General features: G+C 34.1%; 1 protein-coding gene and 1 non-coding gene across 2 annotated transcripts in view; one reads left to right on the forward strand and one right to left on the reverse strand.

The window, feature by feature from the left end:
* Window positions 1–17,395, reverse strand: part of ZRANB3 (zinc finger RANBP2-type containing 3) — a 97,218-nt gene that overhangs the window by 71,544 nt on the left and 8,279 nt on the right. Inside the window, exons 4-5 of the mRNA XM_057746767.1 lie at window positions 3,974–4,145; window positions 2,620–2,736 (exon numbers count right to left, since the gene is read on the reverse strand). Of these exons, the coding sequence (XP_057602750.1) occupies window positions 2,620–2,736; window positions 3,974–4,145 (289 nt within the window). The remainder of the gene's footprint in view (window positions 1–2,619; window positions 2,737–3,973; window positions 4,146–17,395) is intronic.
* Window positions 9,797–9,914, forward strand: LOC130859732 (small nucleolar RNA SNORA19). Its single transcript, XR_009055287.1, has one exon. It is a non-coding gene; the product is annotated as a small nucleolar RNA SNORA19 (small nucleolar RNA).

A 17,395-nucleotide genomic window follows, 5' to 3' on the forward strand; every position in this document is an offset into this window, starting at 1 on the left:
TATCTTTATGTAAGTCTCCTCTCTAACCCCAGTAATACTCTTTGTTCTGAAGCATACATCATCTCATACTAATATATCTACTTCATCCTTCTTTTGATTATTGTTTTCATCCATTTCTTTTTAACCTTTAGCCTTTGTACTTAAAGAGGACTTCTTATAGATATCATATAATTTATGCAATCTAACAATTCCTGTCTTTTAATTGCTGGGTATAGAGCATTTACACTTAATGCAATTACCGATAACACTGGATTTAAATCTACCATTTTGTAAGTTGTTTTTTATTTTCTGTAGCCGTTCTTTGTTTCATCTCCCAAATTTACCAAAAAGCTGTAAGAACTAATAAGTGAGTACAGCAAGGTTACAAAATAAAAGGTAAATACACAAAAATCAACAATAATCCTATATTTAGCAATGAAAAAGCAGAAATTAGAAATTTAAATTTAAAAATACTATTTATAAGAATATAAGAAGGAACTTTCCAGTTGGCACAGTCTACCTGGGACATGGGTTCAATCCCTGGCCCGGGAAGGTCCCACATGCCTCGGAACAACTAAGCCTGTGTGCCACAACTACTGAGCCTGTGCTCTAGAGTCCACGAGCGACAACTATTGAGCCCATGTGCCACAACTACTGAAGCCTGAGTGCCTAGAGCCAGTGCTCTGCAACAAGAGAAGCCACCAAGATGAGAAGCCTGCACACCGCAATGAAGATTAACCCTCACTCTCCACAACTAGAGAAAGCCTGCATGAAGCAACGAAGACCCAAACAGCCAATGAATGAATGAATGAATGAATGAATGAATAAAAAAAAAGTAAATACTCAATACCACCTCACAAATGTTAGAATGGCTATTATCAAAAAGAGAAAAAATAACAAATGCTGACAAGAATGTATAGAAAGGGATCCTTTGTACACTACTGGTGGAAATGAAAATTGCTGCAGCCACGATGGAAAATTGTGTGGAGGTTCCTCAAAAATTTAGATAGAACTACCATATGATCCAGCAATTCCACTTTGGGTATTTATCCAAAGAAAATGAGAACACTAACCTGAAAAGATATATGCACCCCTGTGTTCACTGCAGCATTATTTATAATAGCCAAGACAACATAAGGAAAGAATTATTTGGAAATGACATATATGTTAGAGAACTTGTTTCCAAAATATATCGAGGGTTCTTATAACCCAATATAAATATGGGCTTGATATGCACAGACACTTCTCAAAAACAAAACCAAACAAAAAAGAATGGCTAAAAAGCACATGAAAATATGCTCAATATCATTAGTCATTAAGAAAAGGCAAGTTTAAATAACCATGAAATACTACTACATACCAAGAAAAAAAACTAAAATTAAAAAGATTGACAATACCAAGTGCTGACAAAGATATATTGCCAGTAGGAATGCAGAATTATATAGCACTTTGAAAAACAATTTGGCATCTTTTCATGAAGTTAAATCTATGTTTTCCATATGATCCAGCAGTCCCAGTTCCAGCAGTTTACTCAAGGGAAATGAAAATATGTCCATACAAAGACTTGTACATGAATGATTATAACAGGCTTATTCATAATAGCCCAAACTGAGACTATGCCAAATTGCCATTATGTGTTAAAGAAATTTTAAAAAATTGTTATATTAATATAGATATATAAATATTTATATGTCCATACATTGGAATATCATTCAGCAACACAAATGAAAAAAACTAATGAATCAATATTCAAAAGATTTATGCTAAGTGAAATAAGCCAGATGAAAGGCTACAATACTATAGGATTCTATTTTTGTGACATTCTGGAAAATGCAAAACTATAATGATAGTAAGCAGATCTCTGACCACCAAAGTCTAGAGGGAGGTGTGAGCGAAAAAACTACAAAGGTGCACAAGAGAAGTCTTGGGGGAAATGAAATTCTCTATCTTGATTGTAGTGGTGATATGTATTTGTCAAACCTTACCAAATAATATGTTTTAAAGACAAATTTCACTGTATGTGAATTATACCTCAATAAACCTCTCTTTAAAAAATTATGTTATAAAAGATATCAGAATTGGAGAAAGATGACACTCATTAGTATGCATAAGTTCAATCGTGCTGGTAAAAACAACAGACAAATGGGTGATGCATCTACTTACGAGTCATACTGAGATTTAAAAACTCTAACACCCCTAATTTGCACTTTTGGACAAACATAATGTGAACACATCTATCTCTGTAGGGATCTAAAACCATAATACCAATTAAAAATGACTGACTTACATAAAAAAAGATTATTTGCAGCAATTATATAGGAACACCGTGGAAAAAGCTGGCTACAAAGATGAATATATATCTCTTTAAGTCCTTTAAATGAGAAAGTATAATATATATTTTACTCTCTCATCAAAGTATACCCATATATAGAAAAGGATTGATATATGAATAGGTATAATAGTGTTCATTATACTACTGTTTACTTTGAATATGTCTGAATTTTTCCATAATAAAGAGTTGAAAAATTAAATGGAAAAGACATGTTGCAGTATGCAAATAAGCTGCTTAATTAAAAATAATTAAATACATTAAATAATCTGTATCAAGACAAACACGTGATGTGGCCCAGTAATGAGTACCTTGGCAATAGCAGTTTGTTTAAACATGCGAGTAATCAACCCCATGACAGTCTCGGTGGCACCTGAATTTGGAGCTCTCACTAATTTTTCCCATTCTTCAAAGCTGGAATTCAATTCCTACATAGGAGAAAATAATGTTTAGAAATACAGAATAAAGAACACAGCAATTAATGCAATAATGATCATGTCCTACTTATTTTTATATAAAGTATACATAGCTAAATATATATATGAAGAAAAATTCCCAAAGGTTCCAGTGTACTCATTTAAAAACATCAGTGTGAAAAATAAATAAAAATAAATAAATAAATAAAAACATCAGTGTGGAGGTAGGTCAGACACGTGTTTGTGCTAATGACACAAAGCAATGACAAGGTGTGGGAGAAAACCAAGCCTTTTGCTAACATCATAAATCAAACAACTACAGCCTTCTCTTACAGAAGAACATTTAGTAAAGCAAAAATAAATATTTAAGAATAATTTTAAATAAAAATTTTATGTAAAAACAAAAATTTAAAAGAACTCACAGTAACAAAAATATATATGGTAGCAAAGCATTTTTTACTAAAAGTATTGATTTTATTGAAATAAGCATAAAGACTCAGGGAATATTAGTTTAATAAAATGTAGTATAGTTATATATTAACTCTTTTATTTTTCTTTTGTTAAAATAATGGATACAGAAAATCAGGTCATTTTTATTTTACCAATAATATATTGCTCAATGCTTACCAAATGCTTACTGTCAGCTGCAAGATGAAACAAGGCAATAAACAGTTTTTGTTGACAATGTTATATCCAGATTTGAAGTAATTTCAGAGACTATATAAGCATTGTACTCCCCAAAAGTAAATACAGATGAGGATTAGGTAAAGTACAATTTTAGTTTTCTAATATGTTGAACTTCACATCTCACACCATGATCACCGAGTTTCAAGATTTCCAAAGCAGGGGGCTGTACCCAAATTATCCTAGAAGATAGCTACTTATACTTAAAAAAAAAATCCTACAACAAGAAAAAGAACTTCCCTTGCTAATTATTGGGCTTCATACCCTACAAATACTTTTAATTCTTAATAGTAAATCTATTAGAAGTGCTTTTTTCTCTATTCAGCAAAAATATATTTTTTAAAGACTAAGAAACGAAATCGTTTCACATTATTTGATGACTAAATTTAAATTCTTCCTGTTCTCTTCTTAAAATGATACAAAGCCAATCTGTAAGGCTCTATTAATTAAACTTATTTTAAGAAAGTGGACTTTTCCTTCTGTGAAATATGAAATATGTGCAATCTTTCATAATATAATTTAAAATGATTTCAAATAAGACTCTCAGTCAAACACGCGATCTCACCTTGGCTGCTGCTGCAGGAAGATCAAATGGAATACGCTGTCTGATTTTAGGGGGCAGCTGGGTTAAAACTTCAGTCTTTAATCTTCTGATCATTATGTTACTTAATAGCTGGTGAAGTTCATTAAGATTCGATGCCCCTCTACAATCCCACTGAGGTCTTTTACCAAAGTATCTGTTAATATGAAGAAAAAACATGTAGCAAAGCTGAACTTCAGAAAAAGAAAACCATTTATCCAGCACGTTCTTCCTTTTAATGATAAGCAGCCATGACACTTTTTACTTTTATTCCTTTTTTTCTTTAAAGAATTTTTTTTATGTGGACCATTTTTAAAGTCTATATTGAATTTGTAACAATATTGCTTCTGTTTTTATGTTTTGTTTTTTTTACTGGCTGCAAAGCATGTGGGATCTTAGCTCCCCGACCAAGGATCAAACCTGCACCCCCTGCATTGGAAGGCGAAATCTTAACCACCGGACCACCAGGGAAGTCACTTTACTTTTATTTCTGAATGTAAATGAGTTTCAAAAAGCTCCCCTTTAGAAATAGTAATGAATAAGTTTATACATTACTCTCAGGTATAGAAAATGTTTAAATGTTAAAATGTTTAAACATAGTGTTTATACTGAGTCAATACAAGGCTGGGATGAACTGATAACTCTGAATACCATTTGCATTTTAGGTGACCTCACACATGGCAATGTGTTTAGCAGATCTAGCCCTAACTAAGCACTAATTGCCAGCATACCAGCCAGTATACATAACAACCAAAACCACCTAAAATGTTTTCCACAAATTCTAGGGGGCAGTATTATCTCCCATTAAGCTGTTAAGCACAACAGACAGATCACTTGGTGATCTCTTCTTCCTTTCAACCACCGGATTGAAAGCAAAGGGGAAAAAAAAGGTACAAATGCAATAGGAAAGAAAGACGGGAGAGAAAACATCGGAGGATAAGTGATTTCAAAGAATGTTTAGAAATCAGACAGACAAGTGGTAGCTGACTCAACAAAAGAAAGTAAGCTACAAATTAAAATGTCAGCAGTAGGGAACTTATCTTTCTAGATCTCTGAGAAGATCAGGAGTTGGAAGCACCAAGCACTGGGGTAGATATTAAATCTAGTGGATCTACTGAACTTAGGCATCAGGACAGCTGGCCTAATAGTATCCCTGAATCATTGTGACAACCCCCACACAAATCCACAAAATTCCTAATCATCTTCTAGCGGCCAATATTACTACGGAAAATAGCTACAAGAGAGTAATTAACAAAGGAAAAATTCATGTAAGGTTGTATTATAATTACTAATATTAATAATTAAATCTATTCATTTTAGTGGGATTTGGGGGTATTTAACAGAAATAGTGTCATTTTGAGAAATCTGGAACTTGATGACATCAATTTTTTTTTGGTTTAATGTATTTTGGTAATCAAGCTGCGGAAAAGAAGAATAATCAAATTGTGATTTTTTCACCCTAACCATAGTCAGTTGATGGAATGAAAGATATGGAAAATGCTGCAAGAAACGATGAAGAATTTATTTCTTAATGCAGTCAGACAGTTGGTTTTGGAAATGTTTAACATTTAGTGAGCTAACTGTAGAAATCAAGAATTTTGGAAAGTCCAGTGTTCTGAGACAAAATATACTGCTCAGAAGACCTTACATGTTTATCAGTATAACTGGACACTCGAGTGCTCTCAACTTGAAACTGCAGGAAAAAATAAGAGGCTACTGTATCAGTTAAGAGAGTGTAGGAATTCAGATGTAGCTGAGCCGTGTGCATGGGACATATGGCTTCTCAAGAGTGCGTTCATCTCCTGTTAGTAAAGCCCTTTGAGCTCTGTAAAACAGCAGATTCTGAAGCACTGTGAATCAATTCAGTGAAAAGAAGTTCAAATGTGTAGAAGAAATTCACATAGATGGAAGTAATGCTTTATGTCTCTTAAGCAGACCAAATTGTAAGATGTATCTGAGGGACTTCTCTGGTGGCCCAATGGGAAAAGACTCTGTGCTCCCAATGCAAGGGGCCCTGGTTTGATCCCTGATCAGGGAACTAGATGCCACATGCATGCTGCAACTAAGAAGCCCAAAGGCCGCAACTAAGAAGTCCACATGCTGCAACTAAGACCTGGCGCAGACAAAATAAATAAACAAATAAGTAAACAAATAAATAAACATTAAAAAAATCACACTGAGATACTACTTCGCATGCATTTAAAAAAAAAGATAAATTTAAATTGTCAAAATAATTGTGGTTAGGCCCAAAAGCAGCTGAATAAACTGAGGTAAACTACTTACCTAAACAAAGTACTTCTGGAATTACAGAGATAAATAAACAGATGAATCCAAGAACTATTTTTCTGGCTATTTAGATATATTTGGGAGCAAGCTAAAAATCTCCCTGCATCTATGAAAATATATTATTTCACAAAATAACTCAAAGTTTTAATGTAACTTAGCAGCACCATGCAAACCTGAGATAAGAGTCATGAATACGCTGAGTGTTAAGCTCCTTAATGGCGAGGAACCTTGTCTTATTCATCTTTGTATTCCTAGCACCTAGTATGGTGCCTAACATATAACAAGTAGCTTATGAATTAATGGATATATGGATGAACTGACTAATGAATACACCCCACAGTTCTTGAGAAGAGCAATTCTTTAGTAAGCCAAAACTGGAGCAGCAACCAGAGTTTGGAAAGGGACATGTGGTTAAAATGTAGCAAATTAATCATATTTATCACTTGTTTCTATGAAAACCCTTCTAACATGAAAGGAAAGGAATTTAAAAGGTATTACATAATAAGAACAAAGAGAATGGGGGGGGGAAACAGGAGACGTGGATTTAAACCAATTTTTGGAAAAGTGAAAGTAGAGATTTCCTAGTTAAAACATGGTGAACTGAACACCAACATTTATCCTCAATCAAAATGAATACAAAGAAATAAAAATACATTAACCTACCAGGACAAATAGAATGAAAAGGATACAACAGAAAACAATGAGAACACACTTCTAGAAGCAGAAAAGAAGTGAAGAAGCTAACAAAACAGAGAAAGCTGAATACCAAGGACCTAAAGAGGGGTGTCCACAAAAATCCTAGAATGTCTCAGGAATTAAAAAGATCAGGTACCTCAGAAGGTGGGGACTAAGTGTAACATGATAGCTAAAAATGGGGACATTGGTTGAAAGTCTGTATAAGGAATGGTGAAAAGCCCTGATTCTCTCCCCATTCCATGCCACCCTGTTACTATCCCCCACCATGAGATTATAATTTTATTCTACAAGAGAAACTGAACCAAAGTTTAACCTAGGGAAACTAAGAACAGTAGAAGGTGGGGGAGAGGTGCCATACAGAAACCAGAGAGACTGAGATAAAAGTCTACATACTAAGCATTGAGAACATTATTCTACTTCCCGTGTTCATGCCAAAAACGTGGTAGGTTTAAAACTCTGTAACACTCACAGCAGAAGAATGGACAATTCTTTTTTCTTTTAAAAATGTAAAAGATGAGAAAGACAACCTCCATATAATGACATTTGGGGATTCCCCAATGAAAAGCTCATCCTTTTCTAGTTAAAAAGCACTTCTGATGAGTTTATACATTTTCAGTTTTAAATAGGAATGGCCACTAAGGAAGGAATTGTTACCAATGTAACAATCAAGAGATTACCTATAAGCAAACACATAAAGATTCAAAACGTGTACTTTCTATGCACTTTTCTTAGGAAGCCACTGAGGGTTATGTGTTCAGGAAAAAAACAAAAACAAAAAAACCATGAAATATGCTAGAGAAACCAAGGAAAAAAATGTACAAGGTGACCCTGTAAAATCTTGTCGTATCAGATGCCAAAGAAGCAATCAAAGACTAGCAGGGTTCTGTCAAAAGTACCATATTGAAGACACTCCATTTTGTCAAAGGTGGGACAATCTGACCATCAATAAAGATAATAAATAAAATGCACTGAAAAACTATGAGTTAAAAGTAAAAACTCTCAAGCCCTCAAGAGATAAGGATTAGAAGGCAATTTCTTCAACTTGATAATTTATGAAAAATAAATAAATAAATGTTGTAAGTCCTACATTAAAAAGTACATAACACTGTAGAAAGCAATGTAAAAATTAAATAGAAATACACCTCTGTTCATACACTGGAAGACTTCAAACTGATGTATAGATTCTACGCAATCTCTATCAAAATTCCAGATGACATCTTTGCAGAAATCAACAACTTGATGCTAAAATTTAGATGAAAATGCCAGGAACACAGAACAGCCAAAACAATCTTGAAAAAACAACAAAGTTAAAGGACTTAAATTGACTAATTTCAAGAATAAAAGCCCTCGTTGGACACCATTAGAGAATGCTAGCAAAACAACGTATTATTTTGAAAATTCACAAAAAGTAAAAAATAAGCATTTATCCTGCCTTTTCTAAACAAACATAACCACTGAGTGTCCACTTAGTGGATGAGGGAGGTATGTCAGCTAACATATAGATTAAGAAAGAGTGTTAGAATATTACCATTTTGCAATGCCTAACGATTTGATAAATCATGTACTGAACATTGACGACTACTAACATAACAAAAAGAGAGCCCTTAGATATTACAGGCCTTCTGATAGAAGAACACAACATCCCTAGAAAAGTAGAATTGTTAAAAAAATTGAAGTCTCTATATCAAATATAAAGGACAGAGGAACATGTTTAAAAACACCATGTAGACGCAAGCAGCAAAATCCAGATCACAATAACAATTTAGTTTCTTCAACAAATTAAAATTAGCCAAAAAAACAAGGAAACAGAGGAGAAACCTGGAGAGTAAGAGAGACTTAGAGAGATTAAGAGAGAGATCTATCATTTGTAATGTGTGACCCTTATTTGAGTACTGACTCAAACAAACAATGGGGAAAAAACTTAAAATCTGTAAAATTATGATACAAGATAACTGGAAACTGAAACACTGACTGGGTTTTTAATGTTATTAAGGGAATATTATTAATTTTAATCTTTTTTTAATAAACTTTATTTATCAGCTGTGCTGGGTCTTTGTTGCTACACACGGGCCTTCCCTAGTTGGGGCGAGCAGGGGCTACTCTTTGTTGTGGTGCGTACGCTTCTCATTGCGGTGGCTTCTCTTGTTGCAGAGCATGGGCTCTAGGTGTGCAGGCTTCAGTAGTTGTGGTATGTGGGCTCAGTAGTTGTAGCTTGTGGGCTCTAGAGTGCAGGCTCAGTAGTTGTGGCACATGGGCTTAGTTGCTCCACAGCATGTGAGATCTTCCAGGAGCAGGGATTGAATCTGTGTCCTCTGCATTGGCTGGCAGATTCTTAACCACTGTGCCACCAGGAAAGTCCCTAATTTTAATCTTTTTATGCATGATAATGATATAATAATTAATTGTTTTTTTAAAAAACGAGTCCTTAGTCTCTAGATATATTTACTGAAATATTTTATGGCTAAAATGTGATGTCTAGGCTTTGCTTTAAAATAATACAAGGTGGTGGAGGTAAATGAGATTACAGCTAAAACAAGATTTGGCCATGAGTTGACAAATGTTGACGCTCGTGAAGAGTACATGGAGGTTCATTATATTGTTCTGTCTACTTTTGTATATACTGAATTTTTTCCCATGATAAAATATTAAAAAGAAGACCAGAAAATAAACTAAGAAACAAAAGTCATTGAATCCAGGAATAGAATGGCAAAAGAAAATTCAGAAAGACAGCGATACATCATGCCTAAAGAAAAACCAGTCCAGACTGGAGCAGAAAAGGTGGCTATAGGAGGGAGACCTCCAGGAAATAAGAAAAAAAAATTTTTTTTAAATAATTTATTATCCTATATGTGAGCAGTGTTATTTCTTATGTGCTATACAAATGACTGAAGGTTAATTAGCAGTATAACTAAATAGTAATGCTGCCAGTCTCCTTCAGACAAATAAACAATTTTATTAAATGTTCAGATGAATTAGGTAAGTAGCAGTTCTCTAATATATGACCATTTAGGTTTTTGTTTGCTTGTTTTTATGAAACTAGGATTTGAAAGGATTATATGATGGTTCAAAATATAATCCTTTTAAATAGCCTTGGATTTTAATTTCAGCTCCAGCAATGTATTGTTAAAATACTCTGAGCTTCAGTTTCTTTTCTTTGAAAAATAGGCTAAAGTTCTACTTTTCATGGTAGTCATGAGACTCCACATAAAAACTGCTGAATAAACAATAGCTATTATTACTAACCTTAAAAAAATTAAAAAAAAATAATTTTTATGAGCTCTTATGACCTTTTGGAAGTTGACAGATCTGTTGGAATTTTTGAGGAAGAAAAAAAAATACTGATGGCTATAAGGAAAACCAAAAGATGGAATAAAAGGGAATAATTAAAGATAAAACGTTGACCAGGAAAGGAAGAGTCAACTACTTGATTTATTAGAGAACAATATTAATTTATTAGTCTATTCTATTTATTTAGCCAATCATATAAATACAGATATTGAATTACCACATAATTCAAAAATTGAAAATGGAATAACAGAAAACTGATGACATGGGGTGTTTAAATTACAACTCTTTCACTTTTTAGTTTTGTGATTTGGACAACTTCTCTGTTCAAATTTTTGTTTATTCATCTATAAAATGGACATGTCATCATCAATCTTGTAGGACTGTTGAAAGAATTAAAGATAATAAAACTAAAATATGTAGCATAGGGCCTTCCCTTGTGACGCAGTGGCTAAGAATCCGCCTGCCAATGCAGGGGACATGGGTTTGATCCCTGGTCCGGGAAGATCCCACATGCCTCGGAGCAACTAAACCGGAGCACCACAGCTACAGAGCCTGCACTCTAGAGCCCATGAGCCACAACTACTGAGCCCATGTGGCACAGCTACTGAAGCCCATGCAGCCAGAACCCATACTCTGCAACAAAAAGCCCAAACACCACAACGAAGAGTAGACCCCACTCGTTGCAACTAGAGAAAGCCTGTGCACAGCAACGAAGACCCAATGCAGCCAAAAAATAATAAAATAAAGTTCTCTCTAAAAAAAATACATAGCATAGTATCTAATATATAAAATATAACACCATGTAGCCAATAAAAATATTTTAGTTACTGATATAGAAAGACATCCTAAAACTGTGTTCAATGAAAAAGCATATTAGAGAAGAGCATGCATAATATGGCCCTATTTATACATCAATAAAACTGCCTTTCTCTCTACCTATCTATCTACCTATCCTTATGTATCTAAGCAGAGAAGCTATCTAGAGGGAAAGTTACCAAAATAAATTAGTACTGTTTATCTCCAGACAGTGAGAGTTCAGTTGATTTGCACTTATTTTAAAACTCTTTTCTGTCTGTAGACTGATAAAATAAGTATGAATCCCTTTCACAAAAGCAATAAACAATCTTTACATTAGTAAAATTTTTAAAAATAAAATAACTTATAAAGACAATTTTAAAGCATGGGACAAGATGATACTAAGTGAGAAAAGATGACAGCATCATGTGTAGGCTATGTTAAACTTTAAAACTATGTAAAAATTATTAGATATATGGACAAGAATAGAAACAAATAACAAAAAAGAAAACAATTTACTTGTTAGTATAGTTGGATTATGGTATTTTTCCACTCCATTTTAATTGTATAGTGTTATATAGATTTTACTGTCTTATTGTCATATATATACACACATACACACACATACGCATATTTTACAATTTCTTATATTAAGCCAAAATCTACCTCTCCCTTCAGTTTCATTCCTTGATAATAGTTTTACTCTCTGAGGCCACAAAGACAAAGTCTAATTCCTTTAAAACATGAAAAATCTTTAAATATTTAAAGACTTGTTCCCTCTAGGTCTTCTCTTTTTCAAATTCCTATAGGCTTCCTAAGATCAAGCACTATGTCTTACTCATCTTTGTATTGCCGGAAGCTCTGAAATAATGTCTTAAATATAACAGGCAATTGGTAATATTTGGCATTTGTAGAGATGAATATGAAATCCTCTCATTATTCCAATAACTCTTTCCCAGATATGTTTTCATTTGTTAGCATGCTTCTTCAAATATGACTTTTAGTTCCCTTTCAGTTCCTTCTTTTCCTTGTCTCCACTGACCTAAAATCCACTCCAATCATTCCACTCCCATGGCTATAACTGATCCTGAAAAAGAGCTCTTCCTGGTAAATTCCGACCTTCCACTCTTTGGTACCCCCATCCTCCTATCCCACTTGCCCACTCACACCCACTGTAGCTTTACTATCTCATCAGGACCTTTCAGTCAACTTCTACCATATCCAAATATCCTTCCGTTCTTCACATCCTTCCTCAACTTTCTTTTGCTTTCCAAATCCATATATTATCTTTGTTTTTATCAGTATAGTATAATTTCCCTTGTTCCACTGTTTATGCACTGCAAGCTAGTAAAAAAAAAAAAAAATCACCCAAATATAAGACTTTTCCAAGCCTCTACACACGCTGCTGGGAAACACACCTTAGAGAAGACTGATTCCAGTACAAATCTAGAATTTCTGATTGCAATTGGTTACTTAGTGCTGCACCACTTCTACCACACTAATCTCATTATCTCATTCCCCCATTCAGCAAAATATCACACCATGTCAACATTCATCAAACTTTCAACCCTCAACTTTTCCATTTCTCTAAACACAAAACTGTCCTTCAGTGCCCATTAAGGTTCCAGAAATGGATGGTGGTGATAGTTGCATAACAATGTGAATGTACCTATTATCACTGAACTATAAAGTTAAAAATGGATAAAATGATAACTTTCAAGCATATTTTAGTGTGATTAAAAAAACGCCTCCAATACCTTCTTACTGCTATTATGAAGAACAAGACGTTGTATAACATGACCCCTTTCTAACTTCACCTTGTCTTCAGACCCTCTCTTCAATTACCTCAAGAATATTCAGCTGAACTAAACTTCTTTTAGTTCCTCAAAGGCAGAGAAATCTCTCTTGCTCTGAGCCTTACCACAGAAAATTCCTCTTCCTGGAATGCAAATAAATATCACTTACTTACTCATAGGATACCTATTCTGTCCTCTCTGACTTACTCTGTTCACTCTGCCATAACATCCTTTACTTTGCTTTTATGACACTCATCACAACTATATTCATCTGATTAGTGTTTAACTAGAAAACTCAGTGAAGACTGGGACCACTTGGGTCTTGTTCTCTAATGTGCATACTTGATGCCTAGCACATGACATGGCATATAACAGGTACCCTATAAATATTTTTGAATGAATGTATTAATTCACAATTAAACCATACTTTATATGTGGTCTAATCAATGAGCAGAGTAGAACCATCCCTTACTCTGGATGATACTTTGATTAGTGTGTCTTCCTATTACTTTATTTTTATCAGTTACGACAGACACTTGACTTTAATTTAGCCTGGTGTTATTCAAAACCAGAAGTCTTTTTGAACTGAACTACTGATAAGAGGTGAGGATTTTTCAAATCCCTTCCACACAAAGCAGACTTTCTAAACATAAGGGCAGAATTTATCCTAGGAATTTTTATCTAATTAGTTTTCAAACATATCTCTGCCATCCAGTATATTAGCAATTTCTCTCAGATTTGAGCCATTTACAAATGGAATAGACCTGACCTCTGTTTAGCCATGGATGAGAACATTGTGCAACAGTGCTGACGACAAGGTACAGTGCACTTTCATAAAAGACATTTCTTGAAGCTGACATGACCTACTAATCAACACTTTTGTTGGAGAATGACTGTAAATACCTTTATATGTACTATCACCCAGCATTTTCCCTCTCATAAAAATTTAAACAACTATTTCTCCTAGGAGGTGGAAGGGGCACAAAACACCAGCTGTAAAGAAAGTTCAGAAAATTTGATAAATTACTATAAAGATATTCTTCACCTTTAAGCATGACATCAGGGAGGTAGCTGCTGATAACAGGATGCATTCTTAGACTATCTGTCCTTTTTTTCTATGTAAAAGAACATTTATTAGTATTGTTATTGCCTAAGACTTTCTTACTGCCAGGAAAAGTGAAAAAAAAGGTAAGAGGAAGTCACATACAGGGCAAGCCATTTAACCTTGCCAGGTACCTATAAAATGAGAGAGGCAGACTGAGTGATTGTAAAGTCTTTCTAGCTCCAGTGCGCTAACGGTTGAAAACTGAATGTGCTGTCTTCTCCAAATCATATTTGTATTTATAACTTCTAAATACAACCTAGTAGAGTGAATGATGTAAGAAATCTTGGATACGGGATGCTCTGATTGAGTAATACTTTCTCCTATTCCTCTCTAATCAAACCAGGTAGGTGGTTACCTATACCTAGACTTCTCATCTCAAAATCACATTCACATAAGTATACTTCTGTTGGCTATCACTTATGTATTTAATAAACTTTACAAAGGCAAAGTTATATTTTTGCTCAAGCTTCATTTTTTATTTTAATATAGTCATGACATTTCAAATATAAAATAAGGGTCTAGAACTGAATAACTAACCATAATTTGGTTTCTGCAAAATTATAGTGTGAAAATGACAACTTCATAGAATCCAAACATTATGGAAAAAAATTTAACATTCCACAGACTAATTTAAAATGCCAGGAAGTGCCTTGATCTGAATCAGAGTCTATGGAATCATAGGGCTTTCAAGGTAAAGAAGTAAAGGAATAACATAAAACTTCTGAAATGGAATCTGAAAGAAAACGCCTTGAGAAGCATGATAATAATCTTAAAATGGCTTTCTGTAGTAAAGATGAAACAGAACACAATCTCTCCAATCATAAAGCATTTCATAAAGATAAACTTTTCTTTGAAACAGTGTCTACATTAATAAGCTGGAAAAGAACAGGTATACACTTCTAATGTCATGTGACAAGTCCTAATCAGAAAACAAAAAAAGGAATGTATTCCGACCAGTTAGTTTTGCCACTCCACAAAAGATAAACATATTAATATACTTGTTTCATGTAAGCAAACTGCTGGCATTAAAAGTTTTCAAGAATGACTGAGGGCTCTCCAACAATATTTAGCATTGTACCTATATGGTATTATATCTTAAAACTATTTATTATTATTTGTGTAGAGAAAGGCAAATGACTTTTTAATGATAACTTTGTGTTAGGTCACCTTAATGAAATTTCTTTGGTTTTGAACATTTTTGAGCTCATTGTCTTGAGTCTTCTAACTAAATAACATCAGCTGCAAATGATGATAATTTTGTCTTTTTCTTCCTAATTATTTTTCTTTTGAGTACTTGAACTAGTTGAACTAATGCCTACAGAATAAAGGTAAAGTGCGGTGACACTTAACACCCTTGGCCTTGGTTTTAGTGTTTCATGTGATAGTGGCTTTGGGATTAAAACACACACACAGGTACATAAACATATATATCGTATGTGTTTATATGAATATAAATATCACACATGAATGACTTAAAATTATTAAAAACTGTAATCCAAGATGAATGCCAAACTTTATCAAGTTCCACCTCAGCATAAATGGGGAAAATGAAGTTTTTCCTTATCATTATTAACATGGCTAATTATATTAATAGATTTCTTAATTTTAAACTATAGCTGCATTCCTAATATAAATTCCATTTGCAGATGGTTCATATATTAGGCCGTATAATAGTATTTGGTTTATACTAATATTGAATATTTCTGTATTTAGAGTCTTAAGTAGAAAAAGATCCTTGGTATAAACAATTTGGAAGGATTCTTTCTATCTCTTTGCTCTACAGCCCTTAAAAAAGCATCAGAACATCACAAGCACATAGAAATATTTGAGGGAATTGTATACAGAAAAAAATAAAATACACACACATATACACACATACACATTGAGAAAAAAGATGAGGGACTCCCACCACAGATAAAGAGCTGACCCTCACAATATGTAAAGCTTCCCAGTGTATCGATAAGGAAAAAAAAAAACCCAATAAAGGGTAAAGAACACAGAAAACCAACAGAAAAAAGTACAAATGACTCTTACATGTATGAAAAAAATGTTCAGCTGCATTTTATAACATAAGGAGACTAATGTGCATTAAAACTACTATCAGGGGGCTTCCAAGGTAGCACAGTGGATAAGAATCCGCCTGCCAATGCAGGGGACACGGGTTCGATCCCTGCTCCAGGAAGATTCCACATGCCGCGGAGCAACTAAGCCCATGCGCCACAACTATTGAGCCTGTGCTTTAGAGCCCGTAAGCCACAACAATTGAGCCTGTGCTTTAGAGCCCATAAGCCACAACAATTGAGCCTGTGCTTTAGAGCCCATAAGCCACAACAATTGAGCACATGTGCCACAACTACTGAAGCCCATGTTCCGCAACAAGAGAAGCCACGGCAATGAGGAGCCTGCGCACCACAATGAAGAGTAGCCCCCGGTTCACTGCAACTAGAGAAAGCCCGTGTGCAGCAACGAAGACCCAACACAGCCAATACATACATACATACATACATAAATTTTTAAAAATACTACCGGATCACATTGGCAAGACAAAATAATTTCTATTTGAACATGTTGGTGAGGTGTGGGGAAAGACAATCTTACTGCTGGTAGGAATATAAACTGGTATTCATTTTGTGCAGCATAATCTGCAAACATATAAAAATGCAAATGCTCATTGTACCAGGAAATCCATTTCTAATAAACTTATCTTACAGATTTATTCCCATGTATATAACATGAAATATTAAAATACTTAAAAATTATTGAGAACTCACTATGTGCCAGTCACTATTCAAGCCCTTACAAATATAAGTTAATTTAAGTCTCATAATAAATCTGAGGAAGGAATAATTATTCTCTGTTTTTAGAGCTGAAGAAATTAAGGGATAGGGAAGTAAACTTACTCTCCTAAAATGAAATATCTGGTAGGCAATAAATATGAAAATAAAACACAGCTGGTCTAGCTCTAATTTTACATGCTCTTTGCCACTATAATATACTACTTCTCAACACGTGCAAGGATATTCATTGCTGCATTGTATGCAACAACTGTATACCACAAACAAATGTCTATTAATAATACACTGCATAAATCAATTATAGGGCATCCAAACAGTAGGATACAGATAGCATTTAAAAAGAATGTCAATGCTCTTCTAGTAACTGATATGCAAGGACCTCCAATACATAGTAGGTGAAGACAGCAAACTGCAGTGTGTACATTACAATACTATATATGTAGAAATAAAATGAAATAACATCATACACACATAACCACATGTGCTTTTTCATGCATAAAGCATCTCCAGAAGGATACTCCTTCTCCAGAAGAGAATGTTTAACTGGGAGACACAGGTGCAATGGGCACTTATTTTTCATTTTTGAGCAATGTGCGCATCCATCTAGTCAATAAAAATAAGTAATTTGGGACTTCCCTGGTGGTGC

Source organism: Hippopotamus amphibius, chromosome 8 (assembly GCF_030028045.1).
Source record: "Hippopotamus amphibius kiboko isolate mHipAmp2 chromosome 8, mHipAmp2.hap2, whole genome shotgun sequence".
Taxonomy (NCBI): Eukaryota; Metazoa; Chordata; class Mammalia; order Artiodactyla; family Hippopotamidae; genus Hippopotamus; species Hippopotamus amphibius.